The sequence below is a fragment of the Centruroides sculpturatus genome, unplaced genomic scaffold, assembly GCF_000671375.1.
Source record: "Centruroides sculpturatus isolate CEXI.00-Female unplaced genomic scaffold, Cexi_2.0 scaffold457, whole genome shotgun sequence".
NCBI lineage: Eukaryota > Metazoa > Arthropoda > Arachnida > Scorpiones > Buthidae > Centruroides > Centruroides sculpturatus.
The window spans coordinates 208894-221293 of NW_019385803.1; the positions used below are offsets into that span (position 1 = coordinate 208894).

At 28.7% G+C, this 12400-nt stretch overlaps 1 protein-coding gene across 7 annotated transcripts in view; it reads left to right on the top strand.

The window, feature by feature from the left end:
• The window catches only part of LOC111642225 (serine/threonine-protein kinase BRSK2-like), a 159449-nt gene extending 150515 nt beyond the window's left edge, over positions 1–8934 (top strand). For all 7 annotated transcript variants that reach the window (XM_023388531.1, XM_023388532.1, XM_023388536.1 and 4 more), the window contains 4 exons: positions 3985–4033; positions 4120–4243; positions 7561–7786; positions 7856–8934. In XM_023388531.1, the coding sequence (XP_023244299.1) occupies positions 3985–4033; positions 4120–4243; positions 7561–7786; positions 7856–8235 (779 nt within the window). In that variant the 3' untranslated portion in view covers positions 8236–8934. The remainder of the gene's footprint in view (positions 1–3984; positions 4034–4119; positions 4244–7560; positions 7787–7855) is intronic.
• Positions 8935–12400: the final 3466 nt, after the last annotated feature.

Below are 12400 nucleotides of genomic sequence, written 5' to 3' on the forward strand. Positions count from 1 at the left end.
CTAGAGATATATAGGACATGTAACAAAAATAAGGACATAAATTTCAAAGATAGCAACAACCCTCCCTCTAGCACAGAGATCTCTTTTTGAAGTCCAGAAATAAATACTACATGTAACATTAATGTCAAATGACATAAACATTAACAACCAATCAGATGACGACTCTTTCTTTAAATTAAGGCGTTCAATTCACCTGTGTTCTTTTTCAAATATATTTATCCTATTGATGATAGTTAAACTTATCAAATACATTTGTTTATCATTAAATATTTTTCACATTTGCTGGGGTTCGTTTTTTCATTTTTTTCATTTTATATAGTTATGCACTTGTGTATAAAATATTTTAAAAATTATTTATATTGTCTAATTTTAATATAGTTATTATCTTGGTCTATGATATCTTTAAAACATCGTTTTTAAATATTATTATTATGTGTTGGGTTTAGTGGGTTATATTTGGTACACACCGGTGGCTGTGTACTATGCCGGACCAGAGTCAAGGCATAGCAACCAAAACAAAACTAAAATTAAATGTGTGTGTCAGTGTCTGTATTAAGGAATTTCCTAACAATATGGCATGTATTCAATATAGTGGCCTTCTGTAGTGTGATGTATGTATTTCTACTCAATTGTAATGTTCCCAGGCTTTTGTGTAGCGTGTGTGGTATCACACCTGTACAGGAGAGAACAACAGGTACAATAACTACCCTATCCATCCTCCACAGATGCCTTATTTCCTGGGCGAGTTCTGTGTACTTGCTAATTTTTTCAGTGCATGTGTTTTGTACATTGTGAGTGTTTGGAATGGCTATGTCTATAATGTATGTGATTTTATTGTGTTTGTCAATGAGTGTGATGTCTGGTCTGTTGTGGTAAATTGTTTTATCTGTGATTATGGCTCTGTCGTAGTACATTTTGTGCGTGTTGTTTTCCAATACTGTCTGTGGAATATACTTGTAGTATGGTTCGTGGATGTCTGCCAATTTGTGTTTCTTTGCAAGCTCTTGGTGTATTATATTTGCTACTTGATTGTGTCTATGTAAGTAATCTGTCTGTGCCAAGAGCTTGCAACCAGAAGTGATGTGTTGTATAGTTTCTGGCATGATGTGACATTTTCTGCATGTGTCATTTGTGAGTGTTGTATCTTTGAGTATGTGTTTTCTGTAGTTTTTAGTATTTATGACCTGATCCTGTATGGCAATCATGAATCCTTCCGTCTCCCCAAAGAGGCATCCCCGATCTAACCAGCTGTTTGACGCAGTTTTGTCAACAAAATCCTGGGCCAGGTCGTAAGGATGCCTGCCATGGAAAGCCTTTTGAGCCCATGATTGCTTAATGTTGTCTATGCTTTTTATATTTGTGTCATGTCTGTATGTTGTGAGTGTAAGTTTAATGGTGTGTTATTTGAGTCTGATTATTATTATTATTATTATTGTTATTATTATTATTATTACATTATAAATTAAAAACATTCTCTACTTTGTCATGACAAAACAAGAAAATGGTGCATTTTATTCACCTTTTGTAATCAGTTTTGATGATCCTAATCTAAATATGTTTTAGGAAAGACACTTAAATGTTTTTGAAATTTGAAAAACTTAGATGATAACTAATAACAAAAAGAATAATTGCTTTTTTTTAATTATTCATTTTCTTTTCTGATCCTTTTAGCTTAGTAATAAATAGAATATTACTGGTAATTTCTTTCAAACTTATTGAAAGTAAAGAATAATATACAGGCATTCCTTGCCTAATGTCAGTAATGTCCTAAAAATTGATTGTGTGAAAAATACTAACCAAGATCTTATTTCTCATTATTTTAAATGGAAACATTATACTACGAGGGTTGATCAAAAACTAAGGTTACAAGGTCGATATTCCTGGAGTTTCATTTGTTATAGAGAAATGAGAAGTGTGCGGTAATTCCAATACATGTGGTTGGCAACTGTGCAGAGTTTCAGCCACCCGCCACCTACAATGCTAGTTGTAGGTAAACACAAATGGCACTTGTTTGGAAAAACTGGTCTCATGAAGAAATCCGCTCAGTTATTTGATTTCTGTGGGCGAAACATGTAACTGCGGCTGAAATTTACTGGCAGCTGACGGAGGTTTATGGATGTCTCGTCAGCTGTCACAGAATGGTGTTGGAAGTTTGCAGCCAGTAGAGAAAATGCCACCAATGAGGATTGCAGTGGCCAACCCAGTACGGCATCAACAGATGTCAAGTGGACACAAAGATGAACCAGCACTGAAAAATTTAGCAATGAGAGTTGTGTAACTTTCTTGGCTGTTATAAGTTTATATTTAAAAAAAAACTTTATTTTTTGCTTAATAACATAAAAGTTGTGTGGGACACCATCTGTTATCAGATTTTGTTTATAAAACTTTTATGTAAAAAAATATTTAAAATTTAACAATGAGATTAGTTGTTTTACAAGTTAAAAAGGTTATATATTAAAAGCCAAAGTTTAAAAAACATTAAAAACTTCTCAAAATAAACAACAAGAAATTATTCTTCTCTATCATTACTGATTTTTGAAGAGAATTATTTAATTAAAGCATTACATAATTATTTACATAGATTACAACATTCATCTAAAGGAATCAGCTTTATTAATTTAACATTACCTCCAAATGCATTTTGCCCTGACTATAACAGGGCCTTTTCAATGGATGTAACATTATAATCCATAGCATTGTTTGCATCACAAACATCATGATTTTGATAACAAACTATTGCATAAAGATGTATTTATACCCCTAACTATATTATCCGAGTCTGCATCTACACTCATAATGATATTTAAATTAATGACATTTTTCTGCATATGAAAATATTCAAGTAGTATGAAAATATACTACTTGAATACTAAAATAAGAAAAGTGAATATACAATATGGTAGAATTCCCAATTAACTAAGGTTTCTCTTCATCTGAATCTGTTAGTGAATATATTATTTTTATTATTTATAAAAGCTTTTTCTGTGAATGCATTCAGCATGTAAATACTGTAGTACATTTAACCTCAGTTGTACCAAGCAAGTGACTCTTTTCTAAACTCTTTCTGCTCATGAGGACTAAGAGGGCTTTTTTCCACGTCCATCTTGAGTTTAACCAGATTTATAGTGAAGGTAACTGATGAGTAACAGAGCTTGACATATTTGGGACTATCTGTCCCAGATATATTGTGTTCCTTAATCCATGAAAAATGATGCTAAGTTTATTGTAGAATATTGTGGCAAAGAAGAGAGGACCTGCTGTAAAACAAAAATATAGTAGGTCCTCTCTTCAAAATACTCTAAAAGACATTTTAAAGAGAGTTTAAATGATAACATGTAGTATAAAATTATTTTCTTCTGTTACCTTTTATGATTTGACTTCAATATGAGACTTCAATTCATATTAAAATGTAGCTATTGTATATATTAGCTGTATAATAAATGAAGCAAAATTATTATTATTATATATGGTTAAAATCCCAAAGGTATAAAAAGATGTTTAAAAGTTAATATTATGTAAATCTTTTATATTCATAATTTTTATTCCAAAATAATTATGATTGTCCATTTTATGTGAGTTTTCAGTTACTCAAGGTACAATTAGTCCACATTACCTCAAATAATCTGGATTCTGTTATATTATCAAATTAAAGTTTATAAATTATAAATTTAGATTAGAAAGTGCATGTATAAAATGTTTAATGCAAAGATTTTATGTTCAATAAAATTTCTTAAGTATGCACATTCTGATTAACTTTAAAACATTAAAATTTTACTAATAATTCAAAATTGAAATTATTTTTCCTTAATTTTTCAATGTATCTAAATCCCAATTTTATCAATGCTTGATGAAGATAAATACAGTAAAACAATAAATTATATGGCTTTTATATAGAAGCTATATAATTTATATTTAAGGTAGTCATTATTGTAATTTTTTTCTGATTTAAATAATTGTAATAATGTATATTATTATTTTCTCTAGTTCCATCAGCATCTGATGAAGTTAACCTTACACCTGATTCATCACCAGAGTAAGATGAAAATTATGTTGTTATTTTTGATTAATAATTGAAAATTTGTTATTAATTATAAATGTGTTCCCAAATGTTATAAACAGATTAACAAAGCGATCTTGGTTTGGAAATCTGATGACTACAGAAAGAGATGAAACACACGTTATTCTGGTGAAAGATCGACCTCTGAGTTCTGTGAAAGCTGATTTGATTCATGCCTTTTTATCGGTATTAATATTTAAAAATTAAAGTATTTACCTTTAGTCTTTATGAATGTAAGGTTTTATCAAAATTTTAGGTTTATTAAATATATATTTTTTTGAGTGTTAATGTAAAATATAATTATTTTATGTTTTGTCAACAAAATCCTGGGCCAGGTCGTAAGGATGNTACGTAATTATAGGAGTTTTTTTACCGTTGTGTACGGATACCGCCACAATTTTTTCGCCGTCTTATAGGAATCGTAATTATAGGAACCAGTCTTATAGGGGGATCTACTGTAATTCAGTACAATTCACTCTTATTTTACACTAGTCATGTATTCCTGGAGATGGCATAAACAAAATCAATACAAATTAAATCCATTTTACTGGAATAAATGGTGACTTATATTCCAAGCATTCACAAATGAAATAATGAATGTATTTTTTTCAATAAGCACATGTTTAGTACTGAAATTTTTACTACTTTACTATTTTTCATACTAATACATATAATTATTATATACAGTGGGTGATTGGTTAACAAACATAATCCATTTCAAGACTTTGTTTGTTATCCGAATTGTTCGTTAACCATATTTACCATAGGTTTTTATGGGAATTTGATTAATTTGTTCTGAAGTTATTTTTCTGCGAAAAATTTGTTGAACTTTGGAGACATCCTTAATAGAAATAATTTTTATGACCGTTGAATAAGAAATGTTTTTTTTCACAAGAAATGTATAAAATTACAGTACTGTATTAGACTTACAGTACTTAATTTAGGCCTATATACTGTACAGATGATAGTAAACTCAACTTACCTGCCTAAACTCTCCGTAGCGTTTAAGTAGTTTGGCTGCTCGTCCACTATTGGTCCAGATTTGCCCAATCCTGTCACAACACGAGTCAGTGATGACGTTTTACTGCATTTTACAAGTCTTTTAGCGTCTTTATATGAATACGATCTCAATTTTTTCCCCACAATATACGCAATATCTCAATCTTTTCCCCGCAAATATTTCTGCGTTATATGAACCCGCAATTTGGGGGGGTCTACTGTATTTATATGTAATAATAAAAAACATATATACACAGTCTTGCATTTTTATCAGAGCCACCACAAACTAGCGCTTTGCGAGAGCAAAGCGCTAGTTTGTGGTGTGCTAGCACATCCGATGACGTCAAAGGCTCCACCCTTGTCTTCTTGCCCACGCTGTTTTTCCTTCGCTAGCGCAGCGATACGAGAGTACGCTCACTGTTCACAGAATTCAACAACTAGAGCATTTACACTAGCAAGAGAGAGTGGGGAAGACGGATGACTACATAAACATGTCACATGTCGAAAAAGAAATAATAGAATTTTATCGATGTACATAAATTACATGATTAATACATTCAGTATTGAAAAGAAAATAGTATAACCGTTGTATGTAAATAGTAATATACAGTATAAATAGTTTTCGGCTAGTTAAGCCTAGTTAGGCTAAACTAGTAAACATATTTTTTTTCCATGCTGTTTCAAAGTTCGGAACGAAAACTGACTGATTACAAGTATAGGTTATAATAAAATCTTGTTCTATAACCAATCTACATCTGTGGAATCCACGTCATGTGGACTGCGTTACGCGAGCAAGCGTTGTGTAGTTTGCGGCTGCTTCGTGCCCGCGTAGCTTACCTAGCAAAAATGGCTCATAGCATCATGGGAAAAAAGGCGTGGCTTAGGAGTGCGAGCTAGCGTACGCTAGCTCCCGCATCCTGTAGTTTGCGGCGGCTCTTAGTCATGTTTTTTCCATTTTTCAGGGTTAAAGAATCTGTCTAATGTCGATTTGCTTTTTTCTCTTCTTCAGGATTTTTCAGAGGTAATTTTAATATAATCGTAATTGTAGAGATCCTTAAGCCTATTAATCTCAACCTGGTTTGGATGCCATTTTAAGACTGTTGTTCTGACATCCTCCCACTTCTTCAAAAGATCTTTAATAGCAGATATCAGCATTAATCCTCTTTTTCAGAAGAAAACATATCTTGCCGAGTTTCTTGATGTTCTTCATTCAAGAGTTCTTGGCGTTCTTCTGTCATCAGATCAGTTTCAGGTTTCATTATGAGCTCTTCAATGTTCTTTATTTCTCAGATGTGATTTTTGTTTCTCCTTTAGCTGTTTGAGCCTTCTTGATTATATAGCATCTTTCTTAGATAAGATTGAACTGCTGCCTACTGTAGACCTGTTCAAGCCATACTGCCCAGCAACACTAGACATCTTCTGCCCACTCTCTACCTTTGCTATTATACTCTCACTTTTTGAAAATAAGAATTGACGCAAAACTTAATGAGTACCCGCCCAACAGTTTTATGAATACTATAAAAGAATTGTTTCTGTCAGAAAAATAAAAGGCTGGAAGTACAAAGGAGAGTTTCAAAGTTTGGAGGAATGCTATCCGATCAGTATATACCAGGTTGATCATCGATGTCAACATCTCTCATCTCTGAAAAGTTTTGAATTGTTGCCTGAAGACAGGGGAAGACCAATTGGTATTCATTATTTTATGTTGCTGCTTCTTGTGTTTGTTCTGTAAGGTGTTCGTTATCTGAACATAAAAATCTTTTGCGAAAGTGTTCGTTATCCAATTTGTTCATTAACCGAACTGTTTGTTAACTGATCACCTAAAACTTGTGTTGTACTGTGGTTCCCCAAAAATAAGACCAGGTCTTATATTAATTTTTGCTCCAAAAGACACATTAGATCTTATTTTCAGGGGATGTCTCATCCAAAGATGCTTGCTTGGATATTTACAAATAATTATAATTTATATTAATGTCAATAATAATAATAATAATTGTATTTAATTATATACTAATATCATTATTTTATAATTCAAAATGTCCATTGTGGGTTGCAATGGACGTATTAAATACAATCATCTGGCTGATGATCTTAACTGAGGCTTATTTTAGGGGTAGGGCTTATATTATGAGCATCCTAAAAAATCGTGCTAGGGCTTATTTTCAGGGAAATACAATAGTTCTGCTATAGAATTTTTGATATGTTTTGTAACATTGAGTTTTTTGTAATAATTAAAATTTCATAGCCCTGTAACAACAGGTAAACATAGACATTTAATTCCAAGTACATTCAATTCCATTCTGATATACTATCTTTATAGTTTATAAAGTAATTCATAGATGTTTAAGAAAATTCCCTGTTTACATTTTTTTAGAGTTATAATTGTAATCATTATGAACTAATACTTTTATAATAAATATCAGTAAAAGTTTTTTGCTTGTAACTTTGGAAAAATGGTATATTAATTCCTTAACTACATAATAAAATTTTATTTTTAAATACAGATAGCAGACTTATGTCATAGTGTTGTATCACCTATGTCATTTCGTGTTGAATATAAACGGCCTGGAGGACCAGCTATGTTTCAAAGAAATGTTCGATTCCATGTAGATATGACTCTAGTAAGTGGAGATGGAGATAGTGTTGAATTGTCCAGTACACCAAGTAGTGATAAGGTAGAAGGAGGTGAAAGTCCAGCTGTATATTGCATTAGCTTTACACTCATTTCAGGTTGGTATAAAAATATGTCTCATTTTAAAAATTATGATAATTAGGTTAGAAAACTTAATATATTTGTAGGTCCTATTCGAAGGTTTAAGAGAATCTGTGAACATATTCAGGCACAGATATTAGGTCGCCGTCCTAATCACTCACCTCGCATCAGTCGGCGTCCCACGGCTGAACTCAGTGAAAGCTCTTCTTGTGGTTCGGAATCCCTATCACCTACACCATCTCGCCATCAGATATCAGATGATATGGTAGTTAATGTGGGTTCTTCTACATCAAATGTTACTTCAGCTGTTATGTCTCGTTGTAAATCAGATCAAGATGCCACTGCTGATATTTTCGAGAGAGAAGAAAAACTGATGGCAGGAGGACAACAGAGAGATGAAACTAGGCCAACAACAAATGGTCATCATATGAGTTATGATTTGAAATCATCTAAAGATAAAGTATGATAATTGTGATCATGTGATGTTGGATTTATCTTAAGCTGTTTTTAGGCACTGCCAGACACAAACTATCATTATATCTGTATATTGTGTACAAAACAAATGATAGATTTAAAAAAAATGAGGATTCTATTAAACAATGAAAATTCAACTTATAGATCCTCTTAACAATTTTATCTGTATTCTGTTCAAAAAATAAGAATTTCATTAATAGAAAGATTTTGTTTTTAAATTACAAATTTATTTATTTGTTTTGATATTTGAATTATTTTTTTACGGATTTGTTTTTATTAATGTTTTATTTTAAAATTTTTTTGACTTTATTTCTTTAGAAGTCATGTTTAATATATTTTAAAATTTTAGTTACTAAATTTTATGGCCAATTGATTTTGGATTGAAATCCCAATTGGTCTTTGTTTCCTTTCTCATTTTATCAGAACTGCAAGGTCTGTCTTCCTGATCTTTCCAGATAAGTTGATGACGTTTGGAACTTACTACGTTAGCATTATACAATTGAAGTATATACTTAATTATCTGACAAATTAATATTTGTTATTAAATAGGACATACATCTTCAATATTTATTTCTCTGAGACAGAATATGATAGAATATAATGTACATTCAGTTTTTACTGAAATAAAAATAATTGATACAGGTGAAGTCAAAAACAATAATGAGAAAAAGGCATTAAAATACAATAAATAAATAAATCATGAAATTATCTATTAAGAATAAGTATAAGCTATTAATCCAATTCACAAGAACTGTATATAGTAAATATTTGCATTACAATTTTCAAAAATTGCAAGTCTATAAATTCCCATTGGCATCCATCAACTGTCCATCATTTCCAAATCTCAAGAATGGAGCGAGACAGATGGAAGTCAAGATCAGATACAGAAAGTTTAGTGGTAGGAAGCCCCAATTAACTATATACAAACTTCTGGTTTGGACCAGAAGTCACGTCATTTCAATTCAAAAATTCTCTCTTGAACAGTTAGATAGAAGACCACATAACTCTATTGTTAACAGAAAAAATTTAATATACAGTGGCAAGACACTATTAAAATTAAGAGCACTGTGATAAAAAATTACAGCCCAGCATTGTGACAATGTCACAATAAATAATAGCTCATTTTTAATTAAATAAATTTGCCTAAACTTTTACTATAANCCTAAATAAACTTACTTGGAATTTCTTTTATGATTGGGTTTGCTAATTTAAAAAAAAATATGATATTGATTTCACTGTTTTGGCTTCTTTCATATGAATATATAAAATCATATTTTATATATAAAATGTAGATGAAAATGTTTTTTTTTTCTTTAGATTGAGTTTATATTCTAAATATGAGAGACTATAAGTGATTCTTTACAGAATTCTTCAGGTTGAAAATGATATTTGCATTTATTAGTATAACAAAAACTTTGAATTAACATTTATAAATTTCAATCATTTATTGATAATTTGGAATTATTTAACTGGGTTAATTTCAAGGTAACATAAGAATAATTATACTAATGCAATAATTCAGATATATTTCTAACATACAACATCTGCATAAACATCTATTATTTTTCATTAACTTGGATTTTTTTATACATTATGTAAAATTACCTAGTAAATATTATTATTATTATACCATAGTTTCTCTTTGGCTTAAATTTGTCTTTATCTTGCTGAAAATCAAAGTTGACAATAGTGAAATAGATATCTTAATTAACATATAATGAAGTATATTTTAATTAATTATGTTAAAAAATTATTTATTGTTAATAGTGTTTTAAAAAATTGTAATATCCTAATTGAAAACATCAGCAATGATATGGCTGTTCTAAAGAGATAATAATTGAAGACAATTTTATATAGTAATATATTAAATTTCATTGTAATTTTTGTTTTATATTGTTAGTAGTAATTATGAAAAATAAAAATTAACATGTTAAAAAAATTATTCAAAATTTATTCCAATGATCAATACTATCTGGTGAAAATGGGTTTTGTTATCTGATATCATTTATTAATTTTATTTATTACTTAAAAGCTTACATATTTTATTTTAAATATCTTTTCTTGTGAAAATATATTCACAAGAAATATAACTGCAAAATTAGATTCATTATATTATAGATGTCTTACTTAATTTTGATTCTAAGAAATATACAATATAAGTAGTAAACACTTAATATTCACTTAAAAGAATAAAAAAATATATTTTTGCTAAATTTTAATCTTAAAATGTTTTATTGTTAGCAATAACANAATATTTTTGTTTTTTACTGGTTTTTTTTTTTGGTTATTTGATGTTATGTGGCAATGTAAAATATTAAAAAAATACAAAAATGATTGTGAGAAATGCAATAAAACAAAATATAAATTAATTTCAATTACATACAGTATTCATAATGTATATATAAAACATAAAATTCAAATGTATGTTTTTAAATTGGTATGCAATAATTTGTTAAATTTTAATATGATAATGGTCTTCCATCCTGCAATCATTACTTAATTGCTTCTGTTTTGAAGTACAGAAGAAAAATAATGCAGATTGTTGTGAACAATTTTTATTTTTCTTTCTCATTCCTCCTTTTATTTTGCAATATTATAAATCAAATAAGTCTAAAAAGGATGAATCAATGCTTTTTTGTTTTGAGGAACGAAATTTTAAAAATTAGTGTGTGTGCATAGACTATTGTCTAATTTTTTAAAATTTTAACTATAGTTTTATTATATACTGTAGTGAGAAATATTTTTTTTTTCCTTATTGCTACATCAAAATTCAGCTTATATTTATCATTAATTACAAAAAGATTTTGTGACTAATCATTAATTAAAATTGTATTTTGTTTTATATCATATAAAAAAAAAATCTATTTTTATATTATAATGATTACCAAACTGTGCTATTTATTACAATACACTGTAACTAACAGTAATTTATTCTGTTAAGATATTACAAACTGACAATGTAGTGATTTTGCACAAAAATATATATAAACTAAACATAACTATTATAGCACATAATAGAAACATCAATAATAGATGTAGTGAATCTGTGCTGTGGTAATTAATGTATTTAATAATGATATATTTTCATATATTTTAAATGGTCACATATATATATATATTTAGATATTATGACTTTTAAGGATTTATATAAAAATTTATAAAGTGTTTATTTTCTCAGATTTTATGATTTAATTCATGTGAAATATTAATTTTATTGGTTATTTTTAAACATGATATGCTCAGAACTGACTACTTGAGTAATAATAATTCAAAATTTTCAAAATTTTGATTGATTTTAGATCACTATTAATGTAAAAATCATCTATTAAATTAGGATAATTAGAATATAATTATCCTAACTTTTATCAAAACAATTTTTAAGCCAAAAGTATATTATACAGAATAATCTTGTAATGAAAGAAGGATATTTTTCAGCATAATTGAAATCTCTACAGAAAGTTTATTTAGGCAATAATACAAAATAACTCTTTGAAATTCTTATTATTATAAATTCTGGTTTATTTATCAATTAGATAACTCTAAAATAGTAAATAATTAAACCAAATCTTATAAATTTTTCAAAAAAAAGACAAAAAACAGAATTAATTGTATCCAATAGTCAAGATATATTAAATCACAGTTATTGTCTTCCAATAAAATGAGAATGTATATACAATTATTCTATCTCAAAATACTATATTTCATTTTTAGAAAGACTTGCAACATGACAAGATTTAGATTCAGAATGTCATTTAGGTATACCAGAATCAGTTTTATAGAGTACTAATGAATATAATGAGAAGTTTGAAATGCAGTGAAGAGATAGAAGGACGCACATTGAGCCAATCAAATCTCTTCTGATTCAAATTTTAGACATCATTTTGAAGAGATTTCTGTATAACAAAGGAGAAATGTGGCATGCCATATCCAATAAACATAATTTCTATATAACAATGTCTAATCGTAAATGCATTATTAGTATTATAGTTTCTTATAAATAAAATTAATATGACATATCTTAAAAATATAAATTATTATAAATGTTTATTTTGGAAATATGAATAGGTTAGAGAATGGAATTAGAAACAATCAAAAAATAAATAAATATTTGTATATCATTGGATTTAAAAAAATATCACTTCACTTATGTAGTTCAG